At 42.4% G+C, this 21,149-nt stretch overlaps 1 protein-coding gene across 3 annotated transcripts in view; it reads right to left on the bottom strand.

The window, feature by feature from the left end:
• Window positions 1-21,149, bottom strand: part of AOAH (acyloxyacyl hydrolase) — a 250,760-nt gene that overhangs the window by 73,639 nt on the left and 155,972 nt on the right. For all 3 annotated transcript variants that reach the window (XM_045792859.2, XM_045792860.2, XM_087860902.1), the window contains 4 exons: window positions 15,809-15,879; window positions 14,934-14,982; window positions 13,655-13,703; window positions 11,490-11,584 (listed from right to left, as the gene is read on the bottom strand). In XM_045792859.2, the coding sequence (XP_045648815.1) occupies window positions 11,490-11,584; window positions 13,655-13,703; window positions 14,934-14,982; window positions 15,809-15,879 (264 nt within the window). The remainder of the gene's footprint in view (window positions 1-11,489; window positions 11,585-13,654; window positions 13,704-14,933; window positions 14,983-15,808; window positions 15,880-21,149) is intronic.

Raw genomic sequence — 21,149 nt, 5'->3', positions numbered from 1 at the left:
CACACCCCACTCAGCTACCTGGGGGCCGCTCAGACCTCCAGGCCTGTCACAAGCTCTTCTTCCTATGCCACTGTCTTTATTGATCAATTGCTGTTCACTGGTCAAGGATTAGCTAAATCCTGACTTCCTTGACTGGCCCACCTCCCCTCTGTGAGGGGCTCTCCTCCAGCTTTCATCACATCCTGTGCATGCCTAGCTAATTACACCTGACATGCCAGCACTAGGGCAGAGTAGGCAATCTTCTTCTGTAAAGGGCAGATAGGAAATATTTTAGGCTTTGCAGGCCATTTGGTTTTTGTTGTTACTACTCAGTTCTGCCATTGTGGTACAAAAGCAGCCACTGACAATATGTAAATGAACAGGCATGCTGTGTTTCATTCAAACTTTATTTACCAAAAAAAAAAAAAAAAAGAAAAAAAAAAGTGAAGGGCTGCATTAGGTTCAAGGGCTGTAGTTTGCTGACTTCTGCTCTAGAGTCTGACAGAATCAGTTTGTATCTGGATTCCATGTTTAACTGCATTATTTTGGGTAAGTTAGTTAACCTCTCTAAGTCTTCGTTTCTTCCTCTATAAAATATACATAATAGAGTCATTTCAGGATGAAAGGAGATAATGTTAAGTACAATGCCTGGTGTTGGTAAGCACATGGTAATATTTGCTTAATGTTATAATTGTGAGTTTACTTGTGTATCTTCCCAAGTAGACTTTAAGCTCCTTGAGGTTAGAGACTGCTTTTCATGTCTAAGGCCCCAGTTGTCCACCGTCATCCCTTTTCTCTGCCTTTAATAGAACTCCCACAGTGTTCGCTGGGCACATGGCTGCCCAGCCAGGGACTGATTATACTTCCCAGCCGCTCTTGTAGGCTGGTGTGGCCATGTGACTAGGTTCTGCACTGTGAGGCATGTGAGAGTAATGGGTGCCACCTCTGAGTGAGATTCTCCCAGGGGATGTGCGTCTCCTCACTTGGCCCTTTCTCTCTCCTACAGGTGGGAGGTGGCAAAAGCAGGAGCAGCCCCTTTGGACCCAGAGGTGGAAGCTGCATGTTGCGGATGGTCTGGACATCTTGCCAGCCCCGGACTGCTTCTCTCTGAATTATTATATGAAAGGAAAACACATCTCCATCTTAATTCACTAAATTTTGGGATTCTTTGTTACAGCAGCTGAGCCTATACCCTGCTTAATAACTAGTCTTTTAAGAAGGGCTCTACCCTTCTACTTGCTGGCTCACAACTATGTTACCGACAAGAGAACACGACCTCTCTGCTCCTTATTGATCTATTTTCCTTTGGGCATTTTAGCAATCAGTCTTTAAATTCTTGGTTCAGTGTTGCTGTTCTTAATCTGTCTGGAATCTTTGGGCTTGTGTTTCAGAATACTTCCCTTTATTTTTCTCTAAGAGTTAGGGTTTAGCTCACACCTTTGACCAATCTGCCAGCACTGTCTTGAGTAGAAAATCCCTAGGAAATCATTCTGAAGCCTGGCATTTGGCAAGCGCTTGGCTGGGCAATCTCTATTCTTATTACCCCAAGGAGTGGCATGGAGGGAATTTGCTGAATGAGCTAATGAATGAATGGGCTGTAGCGATCAATTCCAACCATCCCAAATTATTTCTAAATGCTGGAATTTTCCTCTTTCCATATCCCCACTGATTTCGAGATTCTAAACGTTTTTCCTGTGATGAGTTAGTTCCCTGAGACCCATTTCATGGTTGAGGAACTTGAGGGAGAGCGAAGCAAAGTGGTAAATATAATTAACCAGAGGGCAAGAGATTGCATTGAGTCTTAGCAGCATGCTGGCTCGCACAGGTGTTTATGGGCTCATGCTGTGTAACTCCGAGGAAATCTCCATCTAATGTGCTAGAGCAGGCATGTGGGCTGGCTAATTATAAATGCCTTTCAGAAGTACGGAGCTTAAAATAATTTCCTCTTGTAGTTTTTCATAACAACGAGTGTTTGTCTTTTTAATTCTTGCAGAAGCTAGTGAAGGCTAAGATGACAAACGTTTTTGGAAGAATGAGCCTGCAAGAACACCCTACTTTGCTGGAAGGTAAGAGACCCAGATGCTCACCTTGAGCAGGAAGAAAAGGGCATTACATTGATCAGGCCTCAAGGCAACAGCCCGTCTGGCCTGTGCCCATGAACAGGGAATGGGAATCGAAGAACATTCTGTCTCTTGTGGCCTGATAGCTGCTGGAGAAAAGGATTCACCGGGATGAACACAACTCTCTTTTCCTGACAGAATAAATGAGAAGTAACTAGGATTGAGGCTTCTCTTCTCACCGCTTAGCATCCTTAGTCTGCCAGCCTGCAAGACGTCAGAGGAGCAGAAAATGTAATTCTGTCCAATTTTACTGAACTACAGCCTTTCCTCATGTGGAAAAACAATAATAAAGTATTCTAACCCTTAAATATTTCTGGAGTCGACATGAAGTTAGCCGAGGTAGGATTTTCATATTTCATGTGCACCATGAAAATCAGCCTTTACGCTTAACGGAAGCTTTACGCTCACTGTTAAATCCTGAGAGTGGGAAGTGGGGCAGGTGAGGGAGAGTCAGGGTGTGGGCTTTGATATTACCTGGGCTGTCTGTGGGCTAATAAAGGGCAGCCAAACTTGACCTGTACGCTCATCTCAAAGAAAGGAATGAAGCACATGTGGGCTTGAAAGACTGGAGTGAATATGCTTTGCTCTTGGGTGAATATGCATTTTCTGCAGCCAGATTAAGCATTCATTTTGTCCTTGACACAGTACGAAATTCAATCTGCGCCTACTTACCCTACAGACAACAGCCTGCCGGGGGTCGTGCTAAGATTTTATAATAGTACAGGCAACAGCCTTCGCTAGCAAAATAAACATTTGGGAAACTGTATTTCAGAATCTCGTCTCCCTCCCCTCTCCCCCAGCCCCAACCCGTCATGCCATTCTGGTTCTGTGAAATGCAGCATTTAATATTTTGGAAATAATTTTCGAACAGATGGGGAAGAGGCAGGAGGGCAGCATCTATTGCTGGCCTTGATGATCTCTCTGCCTCCCTTTCTTTCTCAACAAAACATCTCAAGCAGTGATTGTTTTTCCTTTGAAAGGAAAAAAAAAGCATGAAAATGTTTTCAAATTTGCTCGTTGTTTTGCTTTGCCATCTCTCTAAGCTGAGATCTTTCCTGTGGCATGGGAAGCGCCTCCTGAATCTGACGACTACCGATGGCTTGGAGAGAAGCGAGGCTTTTTTGAGGCGGGAGGGGGCACAAACCTTTCTGCCCTCAGCGAATGACGCTCAGAATCTTTGTTTCTGTGGAACCAGTAGGGTGATTCTTCACACTCTCTTTATTGAACTACAAATATCTTTCCAGATGAACACACTCTTAATCTAATTAGCTGTAAACAGGCCTCTCGGGTGCCATACTGCTTAACGAGAGGATGGCAAGAAGGGGAGAGGAGAGGAGGCTGCGGCAGGAAAGACACCCAAGACTGTGGAGTCTTTTTCCACAGGCACAGTCGGGATGGGGTGATGCATTTGCAGGAGTGTTTTCTGCTTTATAGGGAGACAAAAGGCCAAGAAATGTTGAGTAGTCTCATAAAGGGCAGAATGGCCTATTATGAAACAACGAAGCATTGATTTTCTTCAGCACTCTCGGCTCTTTCCAGACGATATGATGTATGACTTGGAGCAGCAAACGCAGAGCAACAAACATGCCGGGGGGTCCTGAAGGGTCTTCGTTGACCATACCTTTTCCCCACTGTTAGACCGTGAGTGAGGCTGCACAGCTGGGTGGTTACTAGGGTTCCTGCGTGGAACCAGAGTTCGTGGAGGGATTGCAAGGTGGGGTTAGGGGCCAGTGGGTACTCCCTAGTTTCACAGTCAGTGCTACAGAATCCAAATTCAGAACCTCTGTCACCCAAACCCGTCAGAGAAAGGTCCAGAGGCTTCATTTTCAAAGATGATTCCTAGTTATTCACCCTCTTCTGGTCATTTAGGGAAGGCTTCCTCAAGGCAGTTGAGAAGGGAATGACTTGGCATTTGATGGACAGCAGCCTTTGGGGGGACTCTCAGGGTGAGACAGGTCCCAGGGTAAAAGGACATCAAGGGATGAGGCTCTAATGGGCCAAGGCCGTGCAGACAGCCAACCAGGCCTCCCATTCCACCAAGTGCCTCTGGGCTCCAAGCCCACGCCTCTAGTCTCTGTTCTGCAGAGGGGGCTTGCACTCTGCAAACTACACTTCCCAGGCTCCTCTGTGTCCCACAGCCAATGGGAGGTGCAGGTGGGAGAGGAGCATGTGGGAGGAGAAGAGGAACTATTTTCTGGTTTCCAGCTGAGGTCAGCAGCCTCCAGCAGCCTTTGGCCTCCAGCCTCCTGCCTCCTGCCTCCTTTGCTACTTCCGGCTCATCTCCACACCCCACAGTGTTCCCAGTAGCAGCTTGTCTGTGTGCCCTTGGCAGTCAGTACAGGCTTTGCCAAGAAGGTTCAAGCATCAGCCACACCCCTTGCTCTAGCTTCTAATAAAACCCCATCTTCCTTTTTGTTCCCTAGCTCTGGCATCAGCAATGATTAATCTCGTCAGAAACTCCCTTTTAGTTCTAATACCTATGCAATCAGTTGCTTGTACTAAACTCAACACTGTGTAGCCAATCTCCTGTATTAAATTCCCTCTGTTGGAATACTTTTATTTTCCTGATTGGTCCCTGCTAAATGTTGACTCTGACACTGACTAGAAACCCAGTTTAAAAGGGGTTCACCTGCTGAATTAGCCAAAAGGTTGGGGGTTCTCTTCCTTTGTGGTGACATTACTAAAAGGTTCTCAAATAGAACCCATGGGCAGAGGGACTGAGGACACACAGCCTGGCAGAGTGAGCATTCTCAGTGGACACTCTCTTGGGGAACCTCACATATCCCCATATGCTCTGGAATTCTTGGGTTGAGAGGCTAGTCCACACTATGCTGATGGCTTCCCATTTTGCCCTAAAACTTTCTTAGAGTACCTCTTTTCTGGCATTTCTAGATGTAAACAATTTTGGAAATCACACTGTGGTACTCCACGACCACATCTTTCTTTTGTAAATCCTCAAAGTTAGGACATTAGAGGCAGCAGGAAAACTCTGTGACAGTGGTTCTCAAAATAGGGTCTGGGAACCCCTGGGGATCTTTGAGACCCTCACAGTTTATGAGATCACATTTTCATCATAATCCTAAGACTTGATTTGTCTGTTTCATTTGCCTTTTTATCTCACTCATGAGGGTACAATGTAGTTTTCAAGAGGCTACATACATATATAGTAAGGCAGACTGGAGAGGGAAGCAGGTATGCAGATCCAGCTGTCTTTAGCCAGATATCAGAGATCCACAACAATGGAAAAGAAAACTACTCTTCTAACTTGTCTTTTGTTTTGGAAAATAAAGTTATATATCATAAAATGTTATATTGTTTTTATTGTCATATAAATTAATGAATAATTCACAGCTGAGGCTTCTGACCGCCGGGGTGGCAGGTGGATGGAGGGAGAAGATGTGAGTCTCCTGGAGGGGCAGATATCCAAAGGTGGCTCTCTCTAATGGGGGCTCTGAGAGGCCCTGCTGGAACACGTGACTAACTTCGCAGGTGCAGTCGGTGTATTCTCTTCACCCCCACTAGTCTTTTACTTTTCATGCTCCAGGCCCTGGTCATCTGGAGTTTACCCTCCACGGTGAAGCCATCTCCAGGCAATCTTCTCCAGGATTTGTAATGATCCGGGCTGGCTCTCCCTTCCTGGGGTCCACGTCCTTGCCCCCAGGACATACACTCCCTCTATCCTTCAGCCTTAGTCACCACCCTTGCATTATTCACAAAAGCGTCGGACACCAGCCCTTGTGACCCCAGTCTCCGGAGACCTATCCAAGTCTACTGGTGGTTGCCTACTCTGAGGGGAAAGCAGGTCCACCCTTCCCCTGGGGGGAGAACTGGGCCCCACTGCCATGCTGACACCAGCCGTTCCCTGCCTCAATTCTTAGACCTTCAAGGTGGGCCTTCAGCTACAGGTTGCAGAAATGATTTTCACTCCCTTCTTGTGCATGTCCTGCTGATGTCCTTCTAATATTTGACTGTGGAAGGTGGAAATAGTTGGCCCACAGTGTCTTGGGGCCTCAGTTGAAACATAGGTAGAAATAAATAGTCCATTTTTTAACTATCGTCTTTTGAGCTCTTGGCTCAAGGTGTCAGTTTCATACATGGTTGTCATGCTATCAGTCGAGTGGTCATACATCCCAATTTATCTGGGACAGTCTAAGTTAATGCCTGTTATCCTCATAAAATTACCAATAGTAATCCCTCTTTCCTCAGGTTTGGACAATGAACTATAAGTTCACCGTAAGTATTAGGAGTTGGGGGTAGGTGCAGAAGAACCAGAGGCATCAGAAATCCTTAGGGGGACAGACTCTTCCAGTAGAGTCTCAAAAACTGGCTTTAATCCTGCAGGGAAGATCTGCATTCGGGGGGTGAGGTCAGTGAGGGAGCCTCTCCAGATGCAGGGATGCCCTCCTAGTGCTGGGGTAAGCCCAGTCGGGTGGGACATCTGGCTCAGGGAGGCTGATCTCTTCTCCCAATGCTGAACCTTCTTCCTTGTGAGCCTTTGCATGCACGCTTCCTGCTGCTAGGACACTCCTTTCTGCAAGGACCAGACCGCCTGAACTCCTTTCCCCGAGTTTGGGGAGTGCATATGCATCGCGGCAGTGCTGGAAATTGCTTGTCTGCAATTCTCCACGAGGCCTGAAGCCTTCAGAAGACCTGATTTTTTCCATCTCCTTCACCTCTGTGTCATTCGCTCCTATCACAGGTCTTAGTACACAACAGGTCCCAGGTTAGTATTTGGCATTATTCAGTTCACTTGCCACAAGCATTAAAAGCCCTCAAAACATGAGACACCAGAGCTCCACATACCTCACGGCTGTCTGCTAGGCACTGTAGTCATATACAGGCTGACTCCCTGTGCAAATGAACAGATTCTATAGGTAATAAATTTGAAAAATGAGAAGTATTTTTTTTAAAGGAGTATGATCCATAGTAGCCCAGAAATGAATCAGCTTAATATCCAGTCGTGGCCAGATGGTTTAGATTATGGCTTGTATAGTATCCTGAGAAGGATACTATAGAACACTGACAAATATAATGAATATAAAGACTAAGTAGCAATGTAGAAAAATGATTATAATTAGTGCTAATTGGAAAAAAGGAAAATGCCAATTGCATACTTGCTACTCTTTTGACTACAGAATGTATATGTGTGTGTGTGTGTGTGTGTGTGTGTGGTGGAGGTGGGATTCTAGGAAAGAATGGAAAAACACTGAGAAAAGTTCAAGATGGTGGGGATATTTTTTTTTTTACCTCTCAAAATTGGTTCTAATATTGACTTCATATCTTTTTTCCCCCAATAAGAAGAATATTAAAAGAATATTTTAAAACTAATCTGATACTCCGAAATGTTAAAATGATTCTCCCTGGGTGGTAGGATTAAGGAGAATTTTAATGATTTCTTAATAATTTCTGTATTTGCTTATTTTCTCCATTGAATATTTAACATTTATAATTAGACAAAAACAATACTGCAAATATTTACTTTCGTTCCTGTCTCACTTGGGCAGATATACTTGCTTCCCCATTGATCTTGGGCATGGCCATGTGACTGGCTCTGGCCAGTGCATTGATGGTGGACATGATGTAGCAAATGTATTTGGTGGGGGGGGGGGGACTGTACTCTTGCACTTCTGTCATTACCATGAAAAGAATACTTTCTGGATAGATTACCCAACCAAGAAAAATGAGAGACACATGGAACAGATCTAGACTAACCTTTAGCTTGGAGCCAAGACCAACTGAGTCCAGCCTAAATAGCTGACCCTAGACAACCCACAGATATGTGAGTGAGAAGAAATGAGGATTGTTTTAAGTCAGTGAGACTTGGGGCGGTTTGTACAGTATTATTTTGATAATAACTTGTGATAAATTTCTAAGCAAAATATTTCTCTTTTATCCTTGTCTCATCTTCCATCTTATAAATGGCATAACACAGAAGTGGCCCAGGCTTGGAGTGCCTGGATTGATTTTTAGCTTGGAGAAGTGTGTTAACCCGGGGAGAAATGAGACACTTTAAGAACACTAGAACATCAAAGGCTTGAAACAAGTGACAAAATGACACTAAAACTGTAGTGTTGTCCCTACCATCAACAGCATTATTAACATGTTGGTGAGATTCATCAATCCCAATTACCATTATGCCCAATTTGGCTTCCATATCAATGCTCTATGTTATTGTCATTCTTGTGGTCACTTTTCAGGGCTACAATTTACTGCCAAAAAGTGACAGGGGAGTGGGGTGGGAAATACAGGTTTCCCAGGCTATCTAAACACGGAGTGTTCTGAAATTTTGAGGTAGGCCACTTTGCTTCTCTGAAAGACCTACATTAGTATGGTAACAGCCTTTTTTGTTAAAGTGAAAATCTTCTTTAGATTTCTTTTGGTTGGCAAGAAAAGGGTATTAATATAGGTCTTCTGTAAAAGCAAAGTGGCATTAAAACAAACTTTTAGAAACCAGGGGATACCTGTAACCCAACCCCAAACCAACAATGCTGAGCTGCAGTACTTCACTTAATTTGTTGTTGCAAACAGTAGATTAAAAAAAGTTACAATTCAAATCCCAATGGTCAGGACTCCAGGATGAGGCCAGCTGCTGGACTGGCTTCTCAGTGGATCTTTCTCTTCCCCAGAGATTTAGTGCACTGCAGAGTTAGCTGCCAGCTCTGCTGAGAGTTTGTGAGAGGCCATTCTCTCCGGGAGAAACCTAAAGTGAGAGGCACACTTCATCTCAGCCTCCAGAGGCCCAGGTGTGGGATGAGAAGGACAAGCACAAGGACATGGACCAGCCTGGGTAGCTGCTACCACAGCACTGCATGAGCTGGGTGTCAATCTATTTCTTGTCTGGTTTGAATCCCACATAGAGTTCCAAAGCATTTTCACCACCCTTAGATCATGAAACACATGGCCTTGCCTGAGATTGCTCCTACCATCATTTACAGAGTCTCTGGGTAGGTGGCTTGTTCAAGATGACAATACAAAGAAGTGATTCTTGCACCTGTTAGCTTGGTGACCTTAGACAGTCTACTCAAACTCTCTGAGTGTCTGTACAGTGAAGCTATGTTGTAATAACACCCACCTCAGAGGGATTTTACAAATATTAAGGAAAGCAGTGCTTTGGTGTTTTTTAGCTATTTGCTCAAAACAAAATAAAACGATACCCCAAATCTTGGATTACAATATTTGGTACATACATAGTACAAATTCACTGAAGAAAAAGAAGAGAAAGCGTTACCCAGTGTTCTACAATCCAAACGTACCAGTAACGTACTGATCCATAACCTTCCGATTATTTTCCTTGCTTGCACACACAGATGCACTTTTATATTCACAAAACCGGTTCATGCACACTATTTTATAACGTGTTTTTGCCTAATGAGTTATTATTAATATATCTCTTGCTAAGAAATAGGTCTACAACATGTGTGTTAGTGGTTGCATAACATTTCATTTTATGGACAGAATATATTTTTGGATGTCTGATCCCTGGCTTTTTAATTTTTAATTTCTTTTCTAATTTTTCCTCTTACAAGTAACTCTTTGAGGAAAACTCACGTACCCCAAATCTTGGATGACTTGAAATGACTAATTAGTTTTAGAAGTAAACTTCCAGATGCAGAATTAATGGTTAAAACCACAAACATTTTAATGTCACGTTATATATATTGTCAAATTGCCTTTCAGAGAAGTTCTAGCAACTTATACAGTCTTGGTGGTGAAAGAACACGTCCATTTCACCATATTTTTGCTGAAACTAGGCCTTTATCACTTTTTAATCTTTATCTTTTGACAGATGATAAATGATATTCCATTGTTTTAATTTGTGTTTCTTTGGCTACTATTAAAGATGAAACTATGTTTATATTTAGTAATTACGTTCTTGATTAAAAAATTTAAAAATTTATTGATATGCAGGAGCTGTTCATTATTAGAGGATTTAAATATTGCCTTATGTGTTATAAATACTCTTCTTGCTTTTCATTTGTCATTTAACTTTATGGATTTTTTGACATTGTATACATTTGAAAATGTTATATAATGAAATTAATATTTGGAATATTTGGAATAGTAATCTGGAATACTCTTAAAATAATCTTTTTCAGGAGGACATATGTCTGTTATGTTTCTGAATCTTTGAAAAACTGAGAATAAGTTTCTGAGGCCCTCATGTAAGAACAAACAGTATCTTGGCAGTCAGAGCACTTCTGACACACAATCCTCAAAATCCTGTAGAGGTCATTCCACTGTTTTCTAAAAGTTAGCATTGAGAGGTAAGTCTGATGCCAAAAGGGTTTTTCCTTCTAGTAAGTACCCTGGGTTTTTTTTTGTTGTTGGGCAGAATGATTGCAAGCTTTTTCTTTATATTTGGAATTAAAAAAAAAAAAAAAAGGAAGACATGGTAAAGAGAGTCTATTTTACACTTTGGCCTGGTGCTCAGTGCAGATTTGGGATTGAAGACAAGGATTCCCTCAGCTCAAGCTAGTTATCTTTTATTGTTTATTTGGTCACCAGTTGCTCTCTGCCTGACATGTTCTTTTTCCTGGGTTTCCTATTCAATCTCCAGAATGCATCCTGTATATCTCTTCTCTGAGTTCCAGAATTTCCCCAGCTGGAGGACTGGTTTGCTCCTCTGGTTTTTTCCACTGTCCAACTTGCTTGTCAATGCTGCCAATGGATTTTCACATCAGGTGATTATTGTTCTTTCTCCCCAAAGTAGTCTTTCCTGATGTCAGATTGCTCCTTTGTCATGGGTTCAATCTCTTGTCAACTATGGTTGAGAACCTGAATTTCATATTGTACAAAACACAGCAAGCTTTTTTTTTTCCCCAAAAGAGCACTCTTCTTTTGAGATCATGAGCATTTGCTATATGTCCAGATGTTTCCCTGCTTGCTCATCTTTACAAAGGGAAGTCCACATCTGTCCAGTTTTCGGATTTGGGACAGGTTCAGTTGGAGTGTTTAGGTGTATGTGCAATTTCTCTAGTCTGAGAAGAAGGGGTCAAGGAAGAATTTATAATTCCTATAGTTGGATTTCTCTGGAGCAGAGTTTCAGGGTTCTTGGAGAAGGAGAAGAGAACCATGCCTGAGGTGGCCATATGACAAGGACTTCCCCATTGTGCCCAAGTCTCCTTTCCACCCCGCAGAGGCATTATCCCCCTTCTCTAATGGACAGGAGGGTTCTTGTGATGAGCCTGTTGTGACAGTGGCCTCACATTTCTTATCACATTGTTTGAAATGAACAGAGTTGAAATGGCTGTGGATGTGCCTTTTGTAACAGATTTTGCTGAGGAGGGAAATCTGCACCTGTTTGGAGCTGGCATCGCATTTAGAGAGAGCAAGGGGGGAACAAACACAAAGGCCGGCACATCCGGGATGATTACTGCCAAAATTACTTACCAAAGACATCTGTGAAGCTGTGATCCATTCGGGAGAGATGTGAAAATGAGCCCCAGCTGAGTCTCCCAGCAAAATGATTCCCCTGGGCTGCGAACCTGGGTGGCACAATTTATTTGCATTATTTATAACTCAAGTAGTTTGGAGCCTCCAGATTGGGTGGTAAGGAGAGCAGATACCCTGGTGCGTATTCCATGCACAGAGCATCATAACCGTGATGCATTGCCACTTTTCAAGTGTTGGGGAGACAGGGAGATTGCATTTAGGAGCTGAATGAGATTTCTAGGCCATCGAAACTGCTAGCTAAGCTGTACGGATGCAGGTGTGTTTCTTAGCTCAGCATAAAACCGCCGTGCAACCTCATGAGTGAATGACGGATGAATCAATGAATCAAAACTTTATCTGAACTCAGAAGTATGCCCTAAGTTTTGGTTTTGAAAACCACTCTCTTGAATTCTGTTGTAATTCACTTTAAGAATTAGGGATCTCATGGAGCAATTTGACTTTTCAAAGATATTATGGCCTTTTAAAGCCCTTAATCCATATACACAAAAGCACTGGGTGGACAATTCTGGCTGATTAACGGGAGATGAAGATATAAAGGTCTCTGCAAAACCCTATTTGGAGGTTAGGAATCACTTAATCCGCCTCCAAGGCCCATCTACACAATTCATTTACCCAGGGGTGATGCATGTACTCTTCTAAATCCCTTAAGATCCTGAAAGAATCAACTGATGCCTCCAGAGTCAGAGAGGGGCGCCTTTTCCCCTTAGCCCCAAGTCCCCCAATTCATGCTGGAGGGTGGTCTAGCCTCATTTCAGTGGCTCCCTATCCTGGGCCTCTGTGACAGCACTTGGCCACATAAATGGGGACTGAGAAGGCCCAGGACATACAGGAGGGGTTGGGATGGGGAAGTCCAAGAGGCTTCACACCAGGATCTTTCGCTTAGATCTGAGTTTATTTATCAGTCATTTGTTCATTCATTCTTATATTCATTCAACAAGCATTTCTAAACTGCATAACTATGCACTGCGCTGGTTCTGTGTATTTTCTACGCCCCTCCCATCCCTCTGAGAGTTTAAAGACAATTAGACTAAGTTGATTGAGGGCAAGTACTGTATCACATCTGCTCAGGACAACTCTGAGCCAAGTATAGCCCTTGGTGCATAACAGGAACAGGCATTCAGGAAATAGCTGTCAAATGAATGAATGAGGAAGGAAGGAAGGAAGGAAGGAAGGAAGGAAGGAAGGAAGGAAGGAAGGAAGGAAGGAAGGAAGGAAAGAAAGAAAAAGAAAGAAAGAAAGAAAGAAAGAAAGAAAGAAAGGATGGAAGGAAGGAAGGAAGGAAGGAAGAAGGAAGGAAGGAAGGAAGGAAGGAAAGAAAGAAAGAAAGAAAGAAGGAAAGAAAGAAAGAAAGAAAGAAAGAAAGGAAGGAAAGAAAGAAAGAAAGAAAGAAAGAAAGAAAGAAAGAGTTTTTTCAGTGTTAGAGAAAAGCACTGCCTAAACGTAAAAAATGATGCTACCAGAGGGTCTGATCTGAGACACTTTGGGTATCACCAGGCACATATTTTCAGTAGTATGTGGGTGACCATAGGTTTCTCCTAACAGTACTGGCAGCTCAGATGTCTGTGGCGTTTGGGCATTTAGAATACAGAGCTTTTGCTCAGCTATTTTTGGGAACTCCCAATGGCTATAACTTGGAGGTCTCTCTCAAGTCACCCAGATATGAATCTTTAGCCCAGTTGCCTGCCACAGGGATCTGTCAGCACAAGCCCAGATGCCTGACCTTGTCATGTATTGAGAAGGACATGGAGAAAGAGGAAACACAAGCATCTCTATTTGTTTCCTTATTTGGAGAAGCGCTAGGTTTCTGTTATCTTGTGCTCTCTCCTGCCGCCTTTTCTGGCATCATCATTCAAGTTTTCAATCCCCATGTAAAGGAGGCAGTCAGACAAATTCAGTTTGCTTTTTCTAGATTCTGCCTCCATTTTCTACAAGCTTTCCCATGTCTTTTTTTCTGATTTTTCATGAAAATAAATGGAAATTGGTCAACTTTAAGCTGTAGCATCAGGCACTTCCTCACCTAGGTGGTCTGGTTGCTTCAATCTGACTCAGACTAGAAAAGAGTGTCCCTGTTGTGATAAGTACATTAACTCTACAATTCATACCTTCACAGAACTTCTTCTCATACGGTATTCCATCTTTTGGATCAACGCCCTTTAAAAGAGAAATGATGAGATTAGTAGTTTGTTTTTAAACGTACGAGAAACATACACTGAGGCTTTCCCTAGTGGCTTTAAAAGTACAAAGGCAAATCAGTGGATAAAACCCATTAAAGTCTCTTGAGCCCTTCATTCAACATAGCAACACTCTGTGTATAGTTGGGCTTTACAGAGCTGTGGCAAGAAGAAGGAGAGATCCAGAACCCCGACCATCTAGTCCAGAGGATGCCAGGCAGTGCCTGAATCACCGCGAGGGGGCGCTGTGGGCCCACTGAGTGAAAGGGACACAAGGTCAGAATGTGTTCCTCAGTCTCTGAGCTGGAGCTCTAAGGGCCCTGACATCTCCACTCCCTAAGGATTGATGCTTCCAGAGCACGGATTCTCAACAGGGCTGGTTTCCCCCCACCCCTACCCCAAGGGACATTTGGCAAAGTCTGGAGACATTTTTGGTTTCGATAATGGGGAGGGGGAGCGACTGGCCTCTAGTGGGTAAAGGCCAGGGATGCTGCTGCACATCCTACAATTTCCAAGGGACCTGAATTTCCAAGACTCCAGGAATTTGTTGGGATTTCTTCTATTGTTCTAATTAACTATTTGCTTTCATCCTCGATTTCGTATTTGTAATTTGGTACTCTTTTTCTTCAGAAGGACCCTCAAATCATATATTAGCTCAAGACTCCACAAAACATGGGTCTGCTGCATTGTCTCCAGATAAGTGTTTGGTTGAGCTTCCTCCTTTCTTCCCTTTCTCTTCCTGAAAGCTGTGAAACTGCTGTTCGCGGAGAGCAGGAGCACCAGTATTAAATGCCTTGAGATGTGGATAGTGGGGTAACTACAGGGTAATTTCCACCCTGCCTGACTAGCTTTATGGAATAGAAAGAAAATGGCTGCCTCAAAGAGGTGGGCCAAGAGGTTTGCTCCAACAGCTGTTTGGGTCGCTGTAAAACTTTGCTAACAGCACTCTTCATTTAATTTCGCCTGACTCAACAAGGAATAAAGGGGTTAGATGTGGGTGACTTCAAGGGGCTGTGACTGACAGACCCTCAACTCTCATTACATCCCTGCCATATGTCATGTGAGATCGGAGTCTATACCTCTCTTCCAATTTGCAGAAAAAGGTTGCTTTCATCTGTTGTCTTCTTCCATAGGACTGACTAAAGCAAATAGGCTTTTAAGGAGGGCAGAATGTCAGAGGACAGGGCTAGATTTGAATCTAGTTGCTTACCCAAATGCCATTACAGTTTGAATCCTCATGTACATCCCAGTCGTCTGGCCTAAGAAGAAAACATCAACATTGTCTTCAGCATACACTTCTTGTCCCATGAGTGTTAGCTGAATGAATGAATGAACAAGTGCTAAGTGTCACTGATGGACAACAGGTTCTTCAAGGAGTGCCACACTGATTGTCAGTGGCACACAGAAGCCTCCACGTGGCCTCTGCCATCATCTCAGTTTTGGATATTTTCTGGGCACCATGGACCAACTCCAGTGGCCTCTATTCATGGACTGTATTGTGGAATGATTTTGATGAGCAGAGGGAATGAACCTGTAGCCCACTTTAGACAGATGAAGCCATTACAGTTAAGCTCTAAAATCCCAAACATCTGGTAAACTGAATGCTGCGGCCCTGCACTCACTGTTAAGATGAAGGTTGGCATATCTACTTTCTGAAGTCCGAGATGTGGCTGGCTGAACATCAGCCCGGGACTAAAATGTGACATGTGGTCCAGTCACAGGAGCCCTGTCCTCACTCCTCGGTCCTGCGCACAGACCTCGTGCAGGAGGCTGGACACAGGTCCCCATACCCTACGGACTCTCGTGTTCCTCCCGCTAGACTGTAAGCTCCATGAGGGGAGGCCCTACTTCATTTTGTCAACCGCCCGACACGAAGCAGAGGGCCTGGCAATGAGCAGGTGCTCCATGAGTGTTTCCTGGACAAATGAAGGAATGCTGTTCTTTCTTCACTGAGCTTTACTTCAGTGGAGACACGGAGGTCCCTTCTCTCTATAAGTACAAATCCCCTAGGCTCGGGTTGGAATGACACCTCCTGCCTCCTTTTTAGAAGGTAATTTCCCGAATCAGTGATGAGCAGAGACGTACCTTCTGCCCGGGTATGCCATCTTGTTGCTGTCGTTGCAGTCTCTCCCTCGCCAGTGGTAGCCCCTCAGTGTCTGGAATTGAAGAGCACACACAGGAAGGGTTCATTTCTGCCCCTTGTTATCCACAAGGAAGGGCAGTCAGAGCTGTCCCAGGAGTACTGACATGTGTAATTCTTTTTTTTTTTTAACCTAAAACATAGCTGTTTATTATCTAGTGATTCAAAATCAAGCTGTTGGCTAGACTGGGCTCTTATCCGGAGGCTCTGAGAAAGTATCAGCTTTTGGGCTCATTCAGGTTGTTGGCAGAGTTCAGTTTCTTGTAGTTGTAAAACCAAGGTCCCCATTTCCTTGGCTGTTGTCAGCCGGAGGTGGTTCTTAGTTCATAGAGTGCTGTCCAGTGTTTGCACATGGCCTCTCCACCTTCAAAGTCAGCAATAGCTGGTCAAGTCCTTTTTGTGCTTTGAAACTCTCTGATTTCCTCTTCTGCCACCAGCCAAGGAGAAAGATAGACTTTTAAAGAGCTCCTGATAAGATTAGGCTCACCCAGATAATCTCCCTATCTTAAAGCCAATTGAAAGTAACCCTAATTGCATCTGCATAATCTCTTTTATTGTATGACATAACAAAATCGCAGAAGCAACACCAGGGACAAAGATCATGGGGCCATCTCGAATTCTGCCTACTGCACATATGAAACAAAGAATAATAATAAAAATTCTCAATATATTAAAAACTCTTAAAAATAAATTACAGAGTAAACCCAACAGTAGAAAATACTACAATGATGTGAACAGGGCAAACCACAGAAGAAATATAAATGACCAATAATTTTGGAAAACACTCGATATCACAAGTACTCAAAAGAAAATTAAGAAAGTATTTTTCAACCATCAAGTTAACAGGCATTTAAGTGGTATTATCCACTGTTGGAAATAGGAATCTTCCTAGGGGACACAACTTCCTAAAGTTGTGCATAATTTTAACACAATAATCACATTTCTGGGATTTATCCAATGTAAGAAATCATGAATATGGACAATATTTAGCTCTAAGGATACTTTTCATTGTGTTTTATTCATTGTTATTTTCTTTGTGTTTTAATTTGTTTTTAATAGTTAAAAGTTAAAGCCAACCTAAATTTGGGGAATTGATAGGGAATTGATAGAGTAAATTGCAGTAAGAATATAATAGAGAAGGAGCTGAGATGTCCACAGAGCTAGAGGAAAATCAATTGAGACAGGTGAGGGTGGTGATATTTTAGACCAGGAGCATTTCTCCAAAAGAAGCAAGTGGTTTATAATTTTTTTTAATGTTTTTTTTATTATATTCTGTTAGTCACCATACAGTACATCTCTGGTTTCTGATGTAAAGTTCGATGATTCATTAGTTGCATATAACACCCAGTGCACCATGCAATACGTGCCCTCCTTACTACCCATCACCAGTCCATCCCATTCCCCCACCTCCCTCCCCTCTGAAGCCCTGTTTGTTTCTCAGAGTCCATAGTCTCTCATGCTTCATTCCCCCTTCTGATTACCCCCCCTTTCTTTATCCCTTTCTTCCCCGACCGATCTTCCTAGTTCTTATGTTCCACAGATGAGAGAAATCATATGATAATTGTCTTTCTCTGCTTGACTTATTTCACTTAGCATTATCTCCTCCAGTGCCATCCATGTTGCAGCAAATGTTGAGAATTCGTTCTTTCTGATAGCTGAGTAATATTCCATTGTATATATGGACTATAATTTCTTAATCCAGTCATCTGCTGAAGGGCATCTCGGTTCCTTCCACAATTTAGCTATTGTGAACAATGCTGCTATGAACATTGGGGTACATATGGCCCTTCTCTTCACTATGTCTGTATCTTTGGGGTAAATACCCAGTAGTGCAATGGCTGGATCATAGGGTAGCTCAATTTTTAACTTTTTAAGGGACCTCCACACTGTTTTCCAGAGTGGCTGTACCAACTTGCATTCCCACCAACAATGTAGGAGGGATCCCCTTTCTCCACATCCTCTCTAGCAATTGTTGTTTCTTGCCTTGTCAATTTTTGCCATTCTAACTGGCGTAAGGTGGTATCTTAGTGTGGTTTTGATTTGAATTTCCCTGATGGCTAATGATTTTGAGCATTTTTCATGTGTCTGTTAGCCATTTGTATGTCTTCATTGGAAAAGTGTTCATATCTTCTGCCCATTTTATGATTTATTTGTTTCTAGCGTATTGAGTTTGAGAAGTTCTTTGTACATCTTGGATACCAGTGTTTTATCTGTAGCATCATCGCAAATACATTCTCCCATTCCGTGGGCTGCCTCTTAGTTTTTTTGACTGTTTCCTTGGCTGTGCAGAAGCTTTTTATCTTGATAAAGTCCCACAAGTTCATTTTTTTCTTTTTTTTCTCTTGCCTTTGGAGATGTGTCATGAAAAAGGTTGCTTTGGCCGATGTCATAGAGGTTGCTGCCAATGTTCTCCTCTAGAATTTTGATGGATTCCTGTCTCACATCGAGGTCTTTCATCCATTTGGAGTTTACCTTTGTGTATGGTGTGAGAGAGTGGTCAAGTTTCATTCTTTTGCATGTAGCTGTCCAATTTTCCCAACACCATTTATTGAAGAGACTATCTTTTTTCCACTGGATGTTTTTTCCTGCTTTATCAAAGATTAGTTGCCCAAAGAGCCGAGGGTCCATTTCTGGGTTCTCTATTCTGTTCCACTGGTCTATGTGTCTCTTTTTGTGCCAGTACCATGCTGTCTTTGCGATCACAGCTTTGTAGTACAGCTCGAAATCCGGCATTGTGATGCCCCCAGCTTTGTTTTTCCTTTTCAACAGTTCCTTGGCGATTCGGGGCCTTTTCTGTTTCCATACAAATTTAAGGACTATTTGTTCCAGTTCTTTGAAAAATGTCATCGGTATTTTAATCAGGATAGCAATGAAAGTGTAGATTGCTCTGAGTAACATGGACATTTTAACTATGTTAATTCTTCTGATCCATGAGCATGGAATATTTTTCCTTCTTTTTGTGTCTTCCTTAATGTCTTTCAAGAGTGATTTATAGTTTCTAGAATATAGGTCCTTTACGTCTCCGGTTAAGTTAATTCCGAGATAACGTATGATTTTTGGTGCTATTGTAAATGGGATGTATTCCCTAATTTCTCTTTCTTCAGTCTCATTATTCATGTATAGAAATGCAACTGATTTCTGAGCATTGATTTTGTATCCTGCCACCTTACTGAATTGCTCTATAACTTCTAATAGTTTGGGAGTGGCTTCTTTTGGGTTTTCCATATAGAGTATCATGTCATCTGTGAAGAGAGACATTTTGGCTTCTTCTTTGCCAATTTGGATACCTTTTATCCCTTTTTGTTGTCTGATTGCTGTTGCAAGGACTTCTAGTACTATGTTGACTAATAGTGGCGAGATTGGGCATCCTTGTCGTGTTCCTGATCTTAAGGCAAAGGCTTCCAGCTTTTCCCCATTGAGAATGATATTCGCTGTAGGCTTTTCATAGATGGTTTTTATGAGATTGAGGAATGTACCCTCTATCCCTACACTCTGAAGGGTTTTATTTTTTTTTATTTTTTATTTTATTTTTTTTTAAAGATTTTATTTATTTATTCAACAGAGATAGAGACAGCCAGCGAGAGAGGGAACACAAGCAGGGGGAGTGGGAGAGGAAGAAGCAGGCTCATAGCGGAGGAGCCTGATGTGGGGCTTGATCCCAGAACGCCGGGATCACGCCCTGAGCCGAAGGCAGACGCTTAACCGCTATGCCACCCAGGTGCCCCAAAGGGTTTTAATCAGGAAAGGATGCTGTATTTTGTCAAATGCTTTTTCTACATCTATTGAGAGAATCATATGATTTTTGAATTTTTCTTTCTGGATAAAATCTAAGACACTGATAGATTTGCGAATGTTGAACCATCCTTGCATCCCAGGGATGAATCCCACTTGGTCATGATGGATAATCCTTTTAATGTACTGTTGGATTCTATTAGCCAAGATCTTGTTGAGGATTTTGGCGTCCATACTCATTAGGGAAATCGGTCTGTAATTCTCCTTATTGATGGGGTCTTTGCCTGCTTTGGTAATATTGGCCTCATAGAATGAGTTTGGTAGCTTTCCTTCTGTTTCTATTTTTTGAAATAGCTTTAGGAGAATAGGTATTATTTCTTCTTTGAATATTTGGTAGAATTCCCCAGGAAAACCGTCCGGGCCTGGAGTTTTGTTTTTTGGAAGGTTATCACTGACTCAATCTCTTCATAATTAATTGTTTAAAAAAATCAATTTCTTTCTGTTTCAGTCTTGGTAGTTTATAGGTTTCCAGGAAGGCCTCCATCTCTTCCACGTTGCTTAATTTATTGGCATAAAGCTGTTGATAAAAGTTTCTAATAATCCTTCCAATTTCATTGGTGTTGGTTGTGACTTTCCTTTTTCATTCATAATTTTATTAATTTGGGTCCTTTCTCTATTCTTTTGGATAAGTCTTGCCAGTGGTCTGTCAATTTTATTAATTCTCTCACAGAACCAGATTCTAGTTCTGTTGATCTGCTCTATTGTACTCCTGGTTTCTAATTCATTGATTTCTGCTCTAATCTTGGTCAACTGCTTCCTTGCGCGTGGATTAGGCCTGTCCCTCTGTTGCTGTTCCAGCTTCTTGAGGTGAGAATATAAAAACTGCATTTTAGATTTTTCTATTCTTTTGAGTGAGGCTTGGATGGCTATGTATTTCCCCCTTAGAACTGCCTTTGCAGTATCACATAGGTTTTGGACCATTGTGTTTTCATTCTCGTTGGTTTCCATAAATTGTTTAAATTGATTTTTGATTTCCTGTTTTATTGAATCATTCTTGAGCAGGATGGTTCTTAGTCTCCAAGTATTTGAGTTTCTTCCAAATTTTTCCTTGTGGTTGAGTTCCAATTTCAAAGCGTTGTGGTCTGAGAATATGCAAGGAATAATTTCAGTCTTTTGGTATCGGTTGAGACCTGTTTTGTGACCCAGAACATGGTCTGTTCTTGAGACTTTCTATGGGCATTAGAATAGAATGAGTATTCTTTGGTTCTGGGGTGTAGTGTTCTATATATATATCTATGAGATCCAACTCCTCGAGTATGGCATTCAAAGCCCTGTTTCTTTGTCGATTTTTTGCATGGGTCTTCTGTCTATTTCTGATAGTGGAGTGTTGAGGTCCCCTACTATTAATGTATTTTTATCTTATGTCTCTTTATTCTGGTTAAGAGTTGGCTTGTGTATCTTTCTGCTCCCCTGTTGGGGACATATATATTTATAATTGTCATATCCACTTGTTGGATACATCCTTTAAGAATAGGGGCGCCTGGGTAGCGCAGT

Source organism: Ursus americanus, chromosome 3 (assembly GCF_024610735.1).
Source record: "Ursus americanus isolate L20-20 chromosome 3, mUrsAme1.1.p, whole genome shotgun sequence".
Classification (NCBI taxonomy): domain Eukaryota; kingdom Metazoa; phylum Chordata; class Mammalia; order Carnivora; family Ursidae; genus Ursus; species Ursus americanus.
This window is presented reverse-complemented; position numbering and strand designations above follow the sequence as displayed.